Below are 18,550 nucleotides of genomic sequence, written 5' to 3'. Positions count from 1 at the left end.
TGGTATATCTAAACTGCGAAAAGGTTTTAAATAGACATTGTTTGCCCCAGTTTTATAATTTAAAACATGAAATGTTGTACTAAATCTGATAAAGATAAGACTAAAATGATTAACAGAAATAATTTTATAGGCCAAACTTGGAAATCAAAATGTGTCATAATCAGTTGAGCCATTTTCTAAAGGAGATGATTTTTTTCTTTAAAGTAACCAGTAAGTGCAATATTCATCTCAGGGCTTAGTACAAAGACTTTGAAGAGCTGATTGTCAGATAATTCACTTAGAATACACCTAAATCTTGTCAAAACTCTAAAGATAATTATAAGATCATAAGGAGCACACACATGCAGTCAGATCATGAGAAGGAGTACATGCATGTAATCCACACAGGTCATGAGAAGGAGCACATACATATAATCCACACAGGTCATGGGAAGTAGTGTACATGTGTAGTCCACACAGTTGATGAATTGCTAGGAATCAGATTTTAAGGGTTTTTTTCATATATTTCATCATCCTGATCATTAAGCTTTAAGAATTATTATTAATTAAAATCTTTCCCCTAGTGTATCTGTAAAAATGAAACTAACTATATCCTCCAAAAAGTAGAAAAGAAGTTATTGAAATAAACATATCCAAGAGAGCATTGTGGCTCTGTGTGTACACAGCATGTTTGTTAATCTGCCTTTTGAACTGGCAGGGTTTCAAAACAGTCAGGCTGGAGAGATGGTACCATGAGTCAGAGCCCTTGCCGCACAAGCATGAGGACCTGAGTTTGATCCCGGCACACATGTAAACAGCACCGAGGAGGTGGGAGAGGATCATTGGGGCTCCTTGCTCAGCTAGTATAACCAGAAGTCAGGGTGCTAGGTTCACTGAGAGACTGTCTCAAAGAAATGAGGTGGAAGAGGAGGATGCCTCACATCTTCCCCTGCCCTTTCCATGCCTTGAGCTGGAGAAAAAACAAAACAATCAGTGTTTACTAAGCCATTTACCTCATTCTCCAGAGTTTGCATAATTCAGGAAACAACCAAAAAGTGAGAGAAATGAGCAGTCGATCCATATGGGAGCTTTAATTCAGAAATAAGGTGATGTTTTGTCTTTTAGAACTTTATATAATATATGTAGAGCCAAATTGGGAATGCAATCCAACTATAATGGCTTATTAAAAGAGAAAATGATGGGCTGGAGAGATGGTTTAGAGATTATGGCGCTTGCCTATGAAGCCTAAGGACCCAGGTTTGATTCCCAGGACCCACATAAGGCAGAACACAAGGTGGCGCATGCATCTGGAGTTCATTTACAGTGGCTGGAAGCCCTGGCACACCCATTCTCTCTCCACAACCCCCCCTCAAATAAATAAACAAAATAGAAGGAAGGAAAAGAAAAAAGAGAAAATGAAAGATGTTTCATGTGAAGGCTTCCACATTCCCTCTCAAGTCTCTGCTGCTGATGACAGACCCATAGTGTAAGAGCCCCCATCTTGCAGCTCCATGACTAAGAATGAGGGCCTCAAGACTCAGAAATACAAATCATCGATTTTCTAGGGTACAGATGCTTTTCATGCTTAGTCTTACTGAAAGAATTGAAAGCATGTAAGCATGAAATGAACATATAAGTGTTTGTCAGTTTCTCATCACTGTGACCAGGTACCTGAGAGAAACAACTCAAAGGAAGATTTATTTTGCTCAGTTTCAGAGGGTTTGGTCCATGTTTGCTTGTCCCCCATGCATTTGAACAGAATACCATGGTGGCAGGAATGTGTAGTAGAGTATTACTGTTTATCTCATAGCAGACATGAGGGATCAGGAACAAGTTACCTCTCAAGGTCTCTTCCCAGTATTCTCCAGCTAGGTCCTTTGCCTCCTAAAGTTTCTAGAACCTTCAAAAATAGCACCATCAGTGGAGGACCAAGCCTCCAACACATGTACCTGAAAGGGAAACACTTCAGACCCAAACCATAATAACCTATTTAACCAAACAATCCACCAAGGATTATATCTGACCAGTAATATTCTGCCTCTAACATGGTTGTGAGAATCACAAAACAGCAAAATAACTGTCCTAATTTAAATTTTAATAGTAAATCTTTACTAATTATGTCAATCATTTGGAACAGAGATTTCCCTCCCTATAAAAGAAGAACCTTCTCCAATTTCTAAAATGAGACCAGTGACAGCCAGCATCACCACAATGCCAGTCAACACAGTGGTGTCTCGGCCACCACCTCAAGTCCAAATGGCACCACCTGTATCCTTAGAACCTATGAGCAGCTTATCTGCCAGCTTAGAGAACCAGCTCGAAGCCTTCTTGGATGGAACTTTACCTTCGGCCAGTGACATTACTCCTCTTCAGAGCAGCAGCGAGGATAGAGAGCCCTTCTCTCTAATTGAGGATCTACAGAATGACCTGCTGAGTCACCCCAGTGTGTTGGACCACTCACACTCACCCATGGAAACTTCTGAGGCCCAGTTTTCAGCAGGTACCCCCTGTCTATCTCTCGACCTGTCAGATTCTACCCTGGACAACATGGAGTGGCTGGACATCACCATGCCCACCTCATCCTCAGGGCTCACTCCTCTCAGCGCCACCACACCAAGCATGTTCTCTGCTGACTTTCTGGACCCACAGGACCTTCCACTGCCATGGGACTAACATTACAGATCACTTTTCCCAAAGCTTGTGAGGTTTCAGAACATGCAGATAGTCCTGGGAGGTTTCAGAGCTAGAGCTGCAGTTGCTCTGTTGTATTAAAATACATTGTCAGGTCATAGCCAGGAACCTGAGTGTGAAAGCACTTCACTGCTATCAGCAGTGAATCTACAACTTAATTCAGCACAAGCCACAGAGCCCAAGAGATCCCATGTTTCTCCAGACTGCAGTGAAAAGCGAAAGTACCTTTAGATAAAAGCCGAGGGCAATGCCACTGCAAGACATGACACTAAGGGTCCTCTGATTATCAGCTACGTTGAAACCTCTGGTCACCTCACGGCCCTGACGAAAGGCAGGCAGCTCTACTCAGAACACAAGGCCAAGGCCACCAGAAGGGAGGGGAGAGGCCACTGCATGTGTACTCCCCAAAGACGGCCTGAGTTGGGCCAAGACACAGCAGGGGTCAAAGGCATCCAAGCATGCTGACCAGTCTGAGGACTTTCAGCTCCATTCAGAAACCTCTGTAGTTTTTTGGGTTGTAGGTTATTTTGTGAGTTTGTAATCTAAATGGCTGATCTTGCACCATAAGCAGAAGTCTATAACATACTGTCATCAAACAGTCCACTGTACAAAGTCCAGGTCTGTAGTTACACTGAACATTCTACTAGAACCCTCAAAAACAGTGAGCTTGGTTCTTGTGTGTGCTCTGACTCTGTGACCTGTACTACATATGGTAGGATAAGCAGTGTCCACTGGGCTGACTTCTGTGATAACAAATATTTCTAAAGCACTTGAGCCACATGTATGTCCGTATTCCAAGAGTTTCTGACTAGCTTTCAGGTAACCAGGCATCTCAAAGAACCAAGAAGCGGCGTGAAATGCCTTTCTGAGCTGGTGCATTAGAAGAATAGAAGGCATCATAAAGTGTGTCATGATCCCAGGACATTCCCACCTCAAGCACAGGTTAGACTGTGCTGCAAGGCCGGCCAGCCGCCAAGCCCAGCACTGGCTGTCTCCCTGCTGCTAATCCCTGTCTCATTTTATAGGCTTGTAACTGGATGTCCTGCCTGAGCTCTCACTATGTCCTGAAGAATTAAGATTTAAAACTGGAGATTTTTTTAATACAGAAAAAAAAAATCACCTGTGTTGAATACGATTTTCTAAAATGCCAACTATCGTGGGATTTCTGCAGTTCTTTACATCTTGTCTTTTAATTATCAGCAAAATGCAAACCCCTGACCAGAGGGTGAGGAGGTACATAAATAATCACATTGTGCTATCTGCCTCCCCTTTGTAATTCTGGGCCAGGTAGGCTCCCAGGGGCTCTGCCTGGTGACTCCTCAAGAGGGATGTGCAAGAGGCAGCCTCACCCATCATCTGGAGAGACTCTGTGAATGACTTCTGAGATTGCATTTTGCCTAAAAGAGATCTTTCGGTTTTTATATGTTTATAAATCTCACTACATGTCAGAACAGCTCACACACCTGGTATTAGCACACGGAAGCCTCTGATTGGCACCGCTTCACTGAAAGCCTGATGATTGGGTGGGCAGGGATCACTGTGCTCCATGTAGTCTGCTGTGAGTAGTGTAAATGTCAAGAAGCTGGGAGACAGTAAATCTGACAGCCAGACACACCCATCATTGACCAAACCCAGTGCACGCTCCCTTGCTGGATGTGGTGGGATTCAAGCTAGGTCTGACACAGGCTCACGTCTCTAGGGCTGAGCTGTACACTTGGGATATACTTTTTCTAAGGGAGTTTTAGCCTTGGATATTTCGTGGAGGGCTTCTGTCTGGGGCGTCCCAGGTCTATTCTTGGACTCCAAGCACCCTCCTTTCAGATTTGAATGGATGGTTAAATTAGCACCAGGGAGCAGTGGGACTGTGAGAGGTATGTGAACACTCAGTGCTGTAACTTGTTTTCATAATCTTGAGTTACGAACACGGATAGCTTTCTAGCCCTTGGGTTCCTTTATTACTTTTTAAATTGTCACAGAAAGGTTGCTCTCCAAACACAGTGTTGTCTGCTTGCACTGAACTGCTCAGTGTCTTCCTTGTGTGGAAAGGCTGTGATCTGCCAGTGTCTCATTTCTCAGAAGCAGCCATCCCCCTGCACCATTTCTTGGCCCTGTGCTCCTGACTCAAGCAGCCAGTGGGATCCTCTGACACATGGTGCCTCTTTCCCTCATGTTCTGGGTAGGAGTGAGCATACCGAAACACCCTCGGCCCGTCAGTGAGCACAGCAGGAGAGGGTGTGTAAAAAGAGGACTTGTGTGTGAGGATAGTTCCACAGCAACTAGAGAACAGGTCATGCACAGGTTGGATGTTCACTATGCACATGTATAATGTAGACTTGGTACTGTCGTCTACTGTGTTGAATGTTGTTCACTGTGCATGTGTGTACTATAGAGCACAGATCAGGTGCAGGTTGAATGTCATGATGCAAGTGTGTAGTGTAGAACACAGGCCAAGTGTGGGTTGAGTGTCACGGTGCATTGTGTACAGTGTAGACTTAGTACTGTTGTCTACTGCGTTGCCAACAAATCACTTGTCTTATTTTCCAGCACAGTCTCAGAAATCAGTGCGAGCAGCCTTACTGTGCACAGGTATCAGGTCATCATATTGGGTGAGGTGGGGTAGATGGAAAGATTACAGTTTCCAAAAAGCCTTTAGATATGGAGGGGCCATAGGCATCTTGTGCACTTCAACAAAGCACCACTTCTTCTGGAGCATCTCAAGACAGTGCCTGTGGCTCACATGCTCATGTGTCTTGTGAGATGTGCAAGCTACTGTGTAGGATTTGTCACACGTTTGCACACATAGATGTCTTGAATTAATGGAACTTTATAATAGGGTACTAATTGCATTTGCTTCATGAATACTTTTTAATGCTAAGAGATCTTAATATTTAAATTTCCTCTTCACTGTTCTGTGGCACCCTGACTGATCTGAAAGTTGCTGAGGAGCAGTGGCTGAGGTGTGCTCTGCTGCAGACTTCTCCCAGAGGCAGAGTCAGGGAGCTAGGGTTGCCACCAGGCTGTGCAGTCAACAGACACTGAGGAACAGGTGACAGTGTTATCCATTTTGTCACCAAATTTGACTTGGGCTTCTCCTGCCCTTAGTCCCCAATCCATTCCAGGCAGTGTAGCTTTGCTGTCCTCAAACAGACTTGGCCCCAGAGAAATGTCAGAGCACTTGGACAAAGTTGAATGTATTTGAGAGGAGCCCATGTTTTATCTGCACTTTCAGCCATTCCCACAGCAGCCAGCATCAGAAGCAGCCACTGTCTAGAGGCTGGGACTAAGACGGGAGATGAGCTCTGTTGATTGACACCTGCAGGCAGAGAAGCACCAGCCAGTCAGAGTACACACTCACCTACAGCCCCTCTTCCTCGTGCCCATACTGCACACAAGAATACCAAGTACTGGTCACAAAGAACACCAAGTATGGGGCATTCCCCAGCCCCCGAGGACAGTCAGCCCAGATGGCCCAAGCACACAAACTGGAAGGTCAGGTGTACTAAGGAATATGCTTGTGACTGCATGAAGTTTTATGTTAGGAGCTTCCTAAAATTTCAGTTCATCTTAAGTGATTTCCATCAAAACTGGAAAATAGCAGTTCAGTTGTAGCCATTTTTGTTTCCTGGTTCAAACCTTCAGCCACTTGCCCATTCAGCAGTCTTTCTGGGCTCCATTTTTATTTCTAAGATGACTCTGTGGCACTAAGTAGCTCCTCACTTTCCCTACTCACCTTTCTCGCAGTATCTGAGGAAATGAATCCTTATCCTTATAGGGAGTTTCTACCTAAAATCTTTCCTTTAAGGCCTGTCATTCAAGAGGCTGCACATGTTTACAGAAGAGCTCTTCCCTCCGTGCACATCACTGCTCTGCAGTGCATGAGTGGAGATCATCATGGGCTTACGACAGCAGTGTGGCAGTCTCAGATCTAAAAGGTGCTGTCTGGAGTCAACTAAGATGTGTCATTGGAAACATGGACCCAGCTACTGTCATGACACAGAGCTTGATGCCAATTACTAAGACAAAGCTTTAACCGAGACTCACAGAACTCATCATCGTTACCTCTCTGCATGACACTGCGAGAACCTTGCTCATTGGCAGGAAGAGGAAGTGTTTAGGAAAGGGTTTAGTCTCTACCAAAAGTACCTGACCTCAACCAATAGTGATGCAAAATGCTTTAAAGGAACCAAAGGCATTGCCAAGTATTTGCCAAAAGGAGGCACTTTTTTATTTAAAGTTTGAGACTAGTGAGCTCTCAAGTCAGTCCCAAAAAGGTATTATCCATTTAAGGTTATTGTTTTCACAAAGATGTAGATATTTCTCGATTGTTTCCATGTAAAATAGTATAGAGTTGTTTTGTTGGTTTAAGAATAACACTTGGTAGTAATGCGTTTTCCCTTTCTTTGTAGAAATTAGTTTTCTTGCTTGCAATAGAAATGCAATGTGGCAGGTGTTTCTCTTCTTATTTTCATTGTCACATTATGTTTCAGCATCTCACTTTATGAAAAAGAGGAGAAAGATACCAGTCAACAGAGCCTGCTTATTAATGCTAGTTTCATGAATAAGAAGTGACGGCAGTTGGGGTCCATTTGTGTATTGCCTTTATGTTGTTTTTTTAAAAGAAAAACCATGATGCCTTTGTACTTGCTGTTTGCACCCCTGGAGTCAATTCCGTATCATGTTTGAATGCCATATGTTTGCACATGTACTGTACATAGGTAAGGCACACTGTATTTTCATGTGTGCACATCTGTTACCAGATCTTTTGTACATACTGGCAGTATCATAGCTGATCGGGAAATGTTTGATATCTCAGCGATTTTGCATTTTTGTGTCTCAAATAAAAACATTTTGAAGTACTCTGATGTTTGCTGTGCAGAGGAAAGATCACACCTGTGGGAGCACTGTCAGTGGGTGAGATGAGACACATGGGAGGAAGCACCACCCTTACAGCAGCTCCCAGCAGAGCCACTGGGCAGGGTAGCAGGTGGGCCAACAGGGTCTGATACGCACATCCCACATCCAGGGCCACAACATACATCACAGAAATGCACAGGCACTCACTGGCCATGACCATGTGAAGATTACACCAAAGACAAGTTCTGCCCTCCACAGTGGTAAGGCGGGACCCCATTGAGTAAAGGGCTTTAAAGTATGCCATTCTCACAGTGGAGGCTGGCTTCTCTGTGAGTGATAAATGGGTCCCCAACAGAATGTCTGAAACTCACAGAACTAGGTCCTTCATAAAAGCCACTTTTCAGAAGCAGCTATTTATAGAGTATTTTGTGGCCCATACAAAATGCTCTTTAGACTATAGTAATGGGATGGGTGGGCATTTCAACTTAAAAGCCCCTAGTCAGAGTTGTAAAGAAAATAGTCATATTCTTCTCCTTGCTTAGAAGAAACAAAATGCTAGTAAATTTAATTGACAAATGTGACCTTGATATCACTATCTAAGAAAACAGATTTCTATCAACCACAGAAAGGGGTGTGGGAGAGAATTGATTTCCCTGATGTGACAAGCAGTTCAAGCCGGGCGTGGTGGCATGCACCTTTAGTCCCAGCACTCAGGAGGCAGAAGTAGGAGAATCACTGAGTTTGAGGCCAGCCTGAAACTACATAGTGAAATTCCAGGCTGGACTAGAGCGAGACGCTACATCAAAACAAACAGCTCACTATCTGCATTTTGTGTGCAAGCCCAGCAGAGCAGTAATGAAGCTTCCATGGGGCTGAGAAACCTGCAATCTGCCTATCCACAGGTGGGTCACTCCCCACAGGAAACACAGGCAGAGAGAGTTGCCAGGAGCCAGCAAGAGGCAAGGACTCAGCAGGGAGCTGTGAGGCAGGTGCCAGAAGGGAACCCCATGAACTAAATCAGAATCCCCTGGAGAACTGGTCATACCCTGGTTCTGTGCTATAGGCAGTGGGCGTGACGGGGCCGAGGGCGGGGTGAGTGTGGGGCAGAACCCACAGAGGAAGTGCCCAGAAAAGGAGGGTGAGAAGGTGGGAGATCGCGGGGCTGCCAGACCCCAAGTTCTGAGGGCTTTAGAATCTTTCCACAGACCACTCTGGTTTCTGTGTGGTACTGAGCCTTAGCAAGCATTTCAGATACTGGGAAAAGTCACCATTATGTGTATTCATAACCTTCTGTAGACCGTGTGCTCTAGAGTCGGAGTGAACACGGTTCGTAATGACTGCGGGAGGCTGACTTCCAGCCACTGTACAACCAAACAGTACAGAACCGGGAGTGGTGGCACACGCCTTTAATGCCATTGGCATACTCATAAGGAATGTTAACTAAAGGGCTGGAAAGATGGCTCAGTGGTTGAAGGTGCTTGCTTGCAAAGCCTGAAGACCTGAGTTTGAGTCCCCAGTACCTACATAAAGGCAGACACTCAAAGTAGCACATGTGTCTGGAGTTCATAGCACACCACACTTAACATTTCATTATTTTAAACAAGAAATTTCATTGTGTATATTTAAGTTCTACAACATAATGTTATAAAATGTACATCTAGTGTTATATTGATTATACTGAAACAAATTAACATATCTCTTTCATCCCTAACATACATAACCTATATTTCTCCAAAGAGAGAACAGTTATCATCTGCTTATTTAGAAAAAAAAAGTGCTGCACACTAGATCTTTTGACATAGCAAACAGGTATGAATAACAAGTCAAAAGATTTAGTCATGTATTAATTTTTGGCCTAATTTCTAAATTTTGGATAATTTTCCTTAATACTCATGCAGTCTGGGTTCCTTCTGAGAAGGAACTCCAGTATTTAACCTAGTTTTTGAAATGGATTTTTTTTTTTAATAGTCAAAATCTCGTTGTCAAATACTTGCCCAAGGACCATGCTGCAGGTTAACTTGCTGAACTGAATAACAATATCAGGTGTACTCATTTTGTATGTGGCAGGCTTATAAGGTTTTCTCTTTGACAGTAGTTTTTCCCTTCTTACACCAATCCACAGTGTCATGTCCAGCGCCACCTCTTTAAGTGCCTGCCACCTGCAAAGTGACTTACAATTCAGTTCAAGTCTGACACTAACTGCCTGGCATTAGCAAGACACTCTGCAGGTGTAAAGACTCAAGAGTCACACATCACCCCTACTTCAGACACCAGCTATGAGGATCCCATCTCCAATTCAACATGCTTTTGCTCAGAAGTAAACGTGAGGGTTTCTGCAGCCCCTACCATTACCGTTTATCATGAAGAGCACAACTTGGAAATGGTAGGTAGAGGAGAGGCTTTGGAATCACCAGGGCCTCTCTACAGTGCTGCCTTTCCGGTGCCTGCATTTGTTTGTCAACCCAGAAGTTCGATGGACCCTGTTTAAGCGGTGTGTGTGTGTGTGTGTGTGTGTGTGTGTGTGTGTGTGTTGTGCGTATGTACGCATGTCCGTGTGTGTGTGTGTGTGTGTGGTGTGTTATGTATGTATGTCCATATGTGTGTGAGTGTATGTACATGTACCAGAGACTGTACTGGTGTCATTTAAATTTCTGAGTCTTGCCGGGCGTGGGGACGCACGCCTTTAATCCCAGCACTCGGGAGACAGAGGTAGGAGGATTGCCATGAGTTCAAGGCCACCCTGAGACTACATAGTTAATTCCAGGTCAGCCTGAGCCAAAATGAGACCCTACCTCGAAAAACCAAAAGAAAATTTCTGAGTCTTAACTCATAGATGCCAGGATATGAGGAATGAACAATTCCTTCCTTGCAGAAGGATACATCATGCTGCTTTTCATTCAACCACAGTCCCTTCCCATAAACGGGTGTGGTGGTTTGATTCAGGTGTCCCCCATAAGCTTAGGTGTTCTGAATGTTAGGTCCCCATCTGATGGCAATTTGGGAATTAAAATCTCTTGGAGACTGGTATTGTTGGGGGCGGGCTTATGGGTGTTATGACCAGCTTCCTCATGCCAGTGTTTGGCATATGCTCCTGTTGCTGTTGTCCATCTGATGTTGGCCAGGAGGTGATGCCCACCCTCTCCTCATGCCATCGTTTTCCCCTGCCATCATGGAGCTTCCCCTCGAGTCTATAAGCCAAAATAATCCCCCTTTCCCCACAAGCTGCTCTCGGTCGAGTGTTTACTGCCAGCAATGCAAACCTGACTGCAACAACAGGGTAGATTTTTACTTCTCAGTCCCCCTTCTGTTAGCCTTAATCACATGACCAGTGTGGGCCATAGCCCTTCATCTCACCCTACCCAAGCAGAGACTCCAGAGTCTTGGTGTTTCCTTTCACCTTGTCACCTTCTATGGTCACCTGTGACATGGTCCTGCTGACTCTTCAGGTGGGTGGAGCTCTCAGAACCAACTGAAATCCTGAGTCTCTCTGGGCCACCTAAGCCAAGGTTCCTATGGACCTGTGGGAAATGAAAGAAAGGAGTAGTTGTTGCTGAAAGGCACTAAGATTTGGAGGATATTTGTTATAATCATTTAAAAAATGACCATTATTCAACGTTCATCCTCCATGTGATCCAAGAGCTCCTCCACAATGCTTTGGTCAGTGAGGGTTGGAAATGTATTATGTATGAATTGCAGCATTATCTCTATTCGGGTCTTTTCATGATACTGTGTCACTTTGGGCTCCCCCGAACCTCTGAGAAATCCCAGGTCTTCCTACTAAGAACCACAGCCATTCTATATTTGATCATTCATGTTTTTCAGGTGTGAAAGAACCATCTGTTCTGTGACAACAAAATTTTTATCAGTATTCTTTCCCTGTGGTAGGACAGAGAAAAAAATGAAGCCATTGAGTGCTAAACTCAGCTGTCTGACTTGGGTGGCATTAGCGTTGGACTTCATGACGTGACACAGGCATGAGCTCAGGGAGTTTAGCATAAAGCTGTTTCTCTAAAACCGGGTTGGCTGTGGTTTCTGGTGACTTTGGCTCCTTTCTAGTTTGCAGGTGACTATCCCTTCCTGCTGCCACATGACGTGTCTAAATTCTCACCAGTTTGTTTGTGGTTCCCCTCTGCTAACATGTGAGCCTCCTCAGGTTCACCTGCGTTAGGAATGGTGGAGGAAATGCTTTGTAAGCAGGGAGCCACTGTTTCACTCTTAGCCTGTGCACCTGAGCTAGTAGCATGCTGCTCTCCCCAAGTTCCACTGTTCCCTGAACACTTCTTAGATCACTGCAGGATACAGAAACCTCTCCTGTTGACCTCAAAGATCTTTTGTGTCAAGACAACACTATATAGACCATTAATTTACAAAGAAGTTTTGGGGCTGGAAGATGGCTTAATTGTTAAGGCGCTTGCCTGAGAAACCTGAAGACTCATGTTCAACTCTCCACATCCCATGTAGGCCAGACACACAAAGGTGAGGCAAGTGCAAGATCACACATGCCCACTAGATGGTGCAAGTGTCTGGAGTTTGATTGCAGTGGCTGAAGCCCTGACATGCCAGTTCTCTATCTGTTTCTCTAAAACAAAAATAAAATAAAAAGTTTTTAAAATATTTTGTTTATTTCCAGGGTGAGAAAGAAAGGATGAGTGACTGAATGAGAATGAGCATGCACCTCAGAGCCTCTTGCCGCTGCAAACAAACTACAGACACCTGCATCACTTTGCTCAGCTGGCTTGACCTGGGTACTGGAGAATCAAACCCAGGTCACCAGGCTTTGCAACCTAGTGCCTTTAACCACTGTCCCTAGGTTTTTGTGTGTGTTTTTGTTGTTATTGTTGTTTGGGGGCTTTTTTTGCATGTGTATGTAATGTGTGGTGTGCGTGTGTGTGCACACACATGCAGAGACCAGAGTAGAATGTTGGGTGTTCTCTATCACTCAGTTACCCCACCTGTAAAATACGAGATGGGTGAAGCAGAGTCTTTGATGCTCACTAAGCTGCCTGCTTCTCTGCTAGCTAGTCCTTGCTTCACCATGGAATGCCCTCCACCTTCACCTAGTTCAGGCAAATTCAGTATGTTCATTTACAAACACTGTGCTTCTCATTGCTATGAGACCCATAAAGCCTAGAAACTCAAAGGAGGAATGAATTATTTTGGCTCACAGTTCCAGAGTGCTCCATTTATTGCTGTTTGTCAACAATGGTTCTGGGTCTGTACTTTGCAAGCATCATAACAGAATGGGGTGCTAGAAGCAGAGACATTCAGCAGCTCATGGTAGCCAGAAAGGAGGGAGAGAAGCGACAGGCAGCCCGTGCTAATCACTGCCTCCTTCTTCCCCTTCTTGTTCCATCCAGTCACGTAACTTACTGCATGGGTCCAGCTACCTTCAGCGTGGATCCTCCCACCTCTGCTGCTGCCTCATCTCTGCTGATGGAAATGCCCTCACAGACACACCCAGAAGTGTCCTTTCCTAGTCTACTAGGTGTCTTTTAGTATAGTCAAGTCATCAAGATTGGGGCTGGAGAGATGGCTCAGCTCTTAAAGGCACTTTCTTACTTTCATTTCTTATATTTTCCCTTGAATGGGCCTAGCAGTCATAAGCAGGTTACATTCCACTATATCCTTAAGATTCAGCTGTTCAAGTGACGTGAACTTTTCCCCTCCATGGCAGGTTTCGTCCTCTTCTCAACTTGGAACTTGCTTTCTTCCCCCATTTGCCTCCTGGTTCCTACCTGCTCTCAGTGAGGACCATGCACATGCTTTCTGCTTCTGGCACTCACCTGGTACTTTCTCAACCCAAAGGAACCTTCTTTTAATCTTTTGTCATTGTTTCTGAGGAAACTGTGTTCCGCACTAACTGTAATAGTATTTGTCACTGTGATTAAAATGGCTGACACAGGAAACGCAGAGGAAGAACGTACTTATTTAGCACAAGCTCTCAAAGGATTCATTCCGTCATGGTGGGGACATGGTATAACGTTCGCATCCTGAGGACAGAAAGCACAGTGACCGTGTGAGAGCTCAGAGCCAGGCCCTTCGCTTTCACAGCTTGGCCAGACCAATGCCATCGCCCACGTCACGATGAGATTATTCCGCATTATTGAGAGGAGGGGAGGGGAGGGGAGGGGAGGGGAGGGGAGGGAGGGAGAGGAGAGGAGAGGAGAGGAGAGGAGAGGAGAGGAGAGGAGAGGAGAGGAGAGGAGAGGAGAGGAGAGGAGAGGAGAGGAGAGGAGAGGAGAGGAAGGGGAGAGAGAGGAGAGGAGAGGAAGGGGAGAGGAGGGGAGAGGAGAGGAGAGGACAGGAGAGGGGAGAAGAGGAAGAGGAGAGGAGAGGAGAGGGGAGGAGAGGAAGGGGAGAGGAGAGGGGAGGAGAGGAAGGGGAGAGGAGAGGAGAGGAAGGGGAGAGGAGAGGGGAGGAGGGGAGGGGAGAGGAGGGGAGAGGAGGAGGAGGAGAGTTTTTAATTTTTGCTTTTGGCTTTTGCCTTTTAACTTTATTTTTTTGGCTCTTTGGATTTACTTTCTGGTTCATTTTCTTTGGGTAGACTTTGGTGTGGGATTTTTCTTTTATTCGAGCTTGGTTTTCAGTTTTGATTTTTATTTTGTTTTTTTTATTTTATTTTGTTAACTACATCTCTCATTTCTATTTTACTTTTACCTTTACTTTTGTTCTTTTGCTTTTGGCTTTTCGCCTTTGAACTTTAATTTTTTGGCTGTTTGGAATTTACTTTCTGGTTCATTTTCTTTGGGTCGTCTCTGGTGAGGGATCTCTGTTTTATTCTGGTTTGGTTTTTAGTTTTGATTTTTATTTCGATTTCTTATTTTATTTTTTTGTGTTAACTACATCTCTCATTTTTATTTTACTTTTACCTTTATTTTCGTTCTTTTGCTTTTGGCTTTTTGCCTTTGAACTTTATTGTTTTGGCTGTTTGGAATTTACTTTCTGGTTCATTTTCTTTGGGTTTCTTTGGTGAGGGATTTGTTTTTTCCAGGTTGGTTTTTGACTTTTGATTTTTATTTTGATTTTTTTCTTTTACTTTGTTTTGTTAGTTACATATTTCATTTATACTTTACTTTAGCATTTTATTTGGCATGCATAGCCTTGCTATGATGCCTCAGAGTGATGAGACCCTCTGGTCTCAGTATGAGGACCTTGGCCTCATCGTCAAGACCGACTATGTGGAGGTGCGGAGAGCTCGCCATCGACTGACCGGTGTCCAGGTGGCCATCAAAGTGTTAAACAAGCGACTGGCAAGAGTCTCAGGATTGCAGGGGAAGCAGACATCTTGCCATCCATCACACATCCCAACATCGTCAAGCTCTTTCAGCTGGTGGAGACAGAGGAGAACTTGTACTTGGTGCTCGAATACTGCCCCGTACAGCTGCTGGAGCACGTCTACAGCAAGGGCTGCTTGCAGGAGGACGAGGCCCGCGGCATCTTCAGGCAAGTGGTAGACGCCCTCGCGTACTGCCACGACCGGGGGATAGCGCACCTGGACAGCAAGCCGGACAACGTCATGTTGGACGAGAGCGGAAAGGTGACCCTGATTGATTTTGGCACAGCCACCAGGGTTTGTCCAGGACAACAACGGTTGACGAGGCACTGCGGGGCTATCCTATTTAGCCCTCCAGAAGTGATGAGGCTCGAGCCCTATGACGGCCCCAAAAAAGACGTTTGGTCTCTGGGGTCCTGCTCTGTTTCATGGTCACCGGGACCTGCCCCTTCGGATTCACCTTCACCGCGGGCCCCAAAACGAACATCATCAAGGGGAACTACGAGAGGCCGGCGCACCTCTCTGCAGACCTGCGCGCGCTCATCCAGAAACTGCTGACCGTGGACCCCGAGCTCGGGACTGCGGCCAAGGACATCCTGGACGACCCGTGGCTCGAGCGGGGCCAGGCGCGGGCGGGCGGGCGCGACCCCGTCCCCCGGGAGCCGGACGCCGGCGTGCTGGCGGCGATGCGGCTGCTGCGGCTGGACGCGGGCGGCGCGGCGCGGTCCGTGCGACGGGCCCGCGGCCACCTACCGCCTGCTGCGGCTCGGGGCGCGGGGCGGGCCGGGGGCCGAGGCGGCGCGCACGGCCGTGTGCCCGGGCCCGACGCCCCTCCCCAGCGCCGCGCCCCGCCGTCTCCGCGGAGGCAGCGCCCGGCGCGCGCCTGCAGAAGCCCCGCAGGTCGCCAGCTGCCCGGCCCGCCGCCGCTCCTGCCCGCCGCCGCCGCCGTTGCCCGGCCCCGCGCGCCTCGGGTCCCCGCCTGGGGCGCCGCCGCCGGGAGAAGCGCGTGTCCCCGGCGCGGGCGGCGGGCGGCGGCGAAGGTCAGCGAGGCCCCGCGGAGCTGTCCCCGGCGCGGGCGCGTCCCGAGGCGGCGGCGGGAGGACCGCAGAGACCCTCCGAGCAGTCCCGAGCGAGCACGTGCTGGAGCGCCCGCTCTCCCGCCCCTCCTGCGCCCTCCGCACCCTCCGCTGCGAGCTCTGCTCCCTGCTGCTCCTCCCAGATGAGAGAATATATTTGTGTTCACTTAAACCACCTACTGTGTGATTTTTTTCACATGGTTTAGCCCACGGTTGGAAGGTGATTTTCCTCACCATCAGTCCTAACAGGTTACCACAGTCTCCTCTTATTGGCTTAAAAGAAGAAAGAAGAAAAAAAAAAAAAAAAAACCCTCTGTCCAGTTGCACCACCAGGGCCAGTAGAAAACAGAAGGGGATAAGGGTTTGTCGACCATGTAAAAAGTACTAAAACTCCTAATTAGCTTTCCCTACGTACCACTTACTCTGTCTAGAGTTGTCAAGACAATATTTAGGTCTCATAACATGACTCTGCAATGTTTACAACAGTAAATAGTTGAAAATTTAAAACAACAGTTTGTGTATGAGCTGTCAACAGCATATTCTGGAGACTCTGCTACAAGGCCAGCGATACATGCCACGGTCACCTGGTAGGCCATGTTGGTCGCAGCCAATATGGCCACAGTCATGTTAAGCTGGACATGTTATAGACACCCAATGTGATACCATCAAGATAATTCATTCAATGAGAATTATTAGGGTATTAGAAAGTATATCCTGAAAATCAAAACCAGGAAAGGGATCTTCACAACTTTTTTTTAAATGATCCTTTATTTTTAATTTTTTATTATTTATTTTTATTTATCTATTAGAGACAGAGGGAGAGAGAGAGAGAGTGAGAATGAGCGCACTAGGGCCTCTAGCCACTGCAAACAAATTCCAGACACATGTGCCACCATGTGCATCTGCCTTATGTGGGATCTGGAAAATCTAAACTGGGTCCTTAGCCTTTGCAGGCAAATGTCTTAACTGCTAAGCCATCCCTTCGGCTCGATCTTCACAACTTCTTAGATATTAATAGACACTGGGTTGGATTTTATGAGCAAAACAACCCTTACAGTATCAGTGAAGGGGCAGCACGTGCTTGAGACCATCACTGAGAATGAGAGGGAAATTAACATGTCCAGTGGAGAAACCAAGAGGTCTCTGAGACAGAAAGGATTACAGATTGTCAACGAGGAACCCAAAGGACATGAAACATCCCCGGGGCTTTGGTTTCCAAAAGCCTCAATGTGAACCTCTGTGGCCCACCTGAGCCCCACACTGTCAGGGTTCCTTCTTTGACTGATGGTCATGACCAGCTGTGGTCAGTCCTGTATGATGACTGTTGCAGTCAGGTTCACATTGCTGGCAGAAAACACCCTACAAAGAATAGCTTGTGGGAAAAGAGGTTTATTTTCACTTTACAGACTCAAGAGGAGTCTCTGCCCCGAGGTGAGAGAAAAATGATGGCATAAGCAGAGGGTGGACATCAACTCCTGACTCGCATTAGATGGACAACAGCAACAAGAGAGTGTGACAAACACTGGCAAGGGGAAGCTGGGTAGATTACTCATAAGCCCACCCCGACAATACACTGCCTCCAGGAGGCATTACTTCCAAAACTGCCGTCAGCTGGGAACCTAGCATTCAGAAGACTTAAGTTTATAGGGGACACCTGGATCAAACCACCACATTCCACCACTGGCTCCCATAAACTGATAACCATACATGATGTAAAATGCAATGCATTCATCCAACTTTTAAAAGACCCCATAGTTTTTCTTGTTTAGTATGGAAGCAGCACATGTGGGTGCCATCCTTTCCCTCCTCCCTACCCCTTTTCTGACAAGGCCTTCCATGTTGGGGTGCTGGCCAACCCCATGGGCATTGCTGGTCGTTCGTTATGAGGGCAGCAGTCAGTGATGGGGAAGAGGCAATGCCTCTGTGCAAAACGTCCCAACTTGTGGTTCTAGCAATCTTTCTGCCCCCTCTTCTGCAACATTCCCTGTGCCATGCTGGGAGCATTTTAAGTCTCCTTCAGTGATGGGAACTTAGGAGCCTCTGGATCCCTGGTTTGGTAGATATTAAGCGTACTCAGTGTCTATCTCCTTTGTCCTTGTGCTGATATCAGATTCACTAAGAACGCAGCACTCTTACTCATTAACCAGTTCTTCTGGGGCCAGGGTGGAGTGCACTGGGTCATTTATCTCCTCAGGTCCAGCTCCCATCTGAAAAAGACAAGCAGATTCTCCCACAGAGAGTGAAGTCAGCACCAGTTAAATGGGATGACCATTATTAATTGAAAGAGAATTTAAAGGGTGTAAGTTAGTGGGAACTTGACAATGGTAAACAGAATCATTATCTAGATATGACTCTGACTTTATTCTCAGTTCCAGATATGGTTTCCTTCCCACTGAGGAGCTCTGTTAGCCAATCCGAGAGCAGTTGGTTACTCACCATGGCTGTGTGCCACTATTGCACTCATGTGAGCATCACATCAGGTTGTTTGCTTCTGCATCATTTAGATTTTGAGTTGCTTGGGCAGATGTTGGCCGCTTTCCCAAAATAGCTCATGTAGCACCTTCCAGCACTAGATGGGCTAATTGTCTGGGGACTGGCTCTCTTCAGCATTCCAATCAGGTCTCTCCATGGTCCATACTGACAGCAGTAGGGTCTTATTTATTTTGGTAGATCTAGT

General features: G+C 46.2%; 1 protein-coding gene across 6 annotated transcripts in view; it reads left to right on the top strand.

The window, feature by feature from the left end:
- Window positions 1–9,797, top strand: part of Mrtfb (myocardin related transcription factor B) — a 206,237-nt gene extending 196,440 nt beyond the window's left edge. For 5 of the 6 annotated variants that reach the window (XM_045161173.1, XM_045161176.1, XM_045161175.1 and 2 more), the window contains one exon: window positions 2,117–7,526. In XM_045161173.1, the coding sequence (XP_045017108.1) occupies window positions 2,117–2,652 (536 nt within the window). In that variant the 3' untranslated portion in view covers window positions 2,653–7,526. Of the gene's footprint in view, window positions 1–2,116; window positions 7,527–9,646 lie in introns of those variants that run through there. The other variant, XM_045161177.1, reaches the window with a different exon arrangement.
- The last annotated feature ends 8,753 nt before the right edge of the window (window positions 9,798–18,550 follow it).

This window comes from Jaculus jaculus, chromosome 11 (genome assembly GCF_020740685.1).
Source record: "Jaculus jaculus isolate mJacJac1 chromosome 11, mJacJac1.mat.Y.cur, whole genome shotgun sequence".
NCBI classification, from domain to species: domain Eukaryota; kingdom Metazoa; phylum Chordata; class Mammalia; order Rodentia; family Dipodidae; genus Jaculus; species Jaculus jaculus.
Note: the sequence above shows the minus strand (reverse complement) of the source record. Positions and strands in the feature narration are given on the sequence as shown.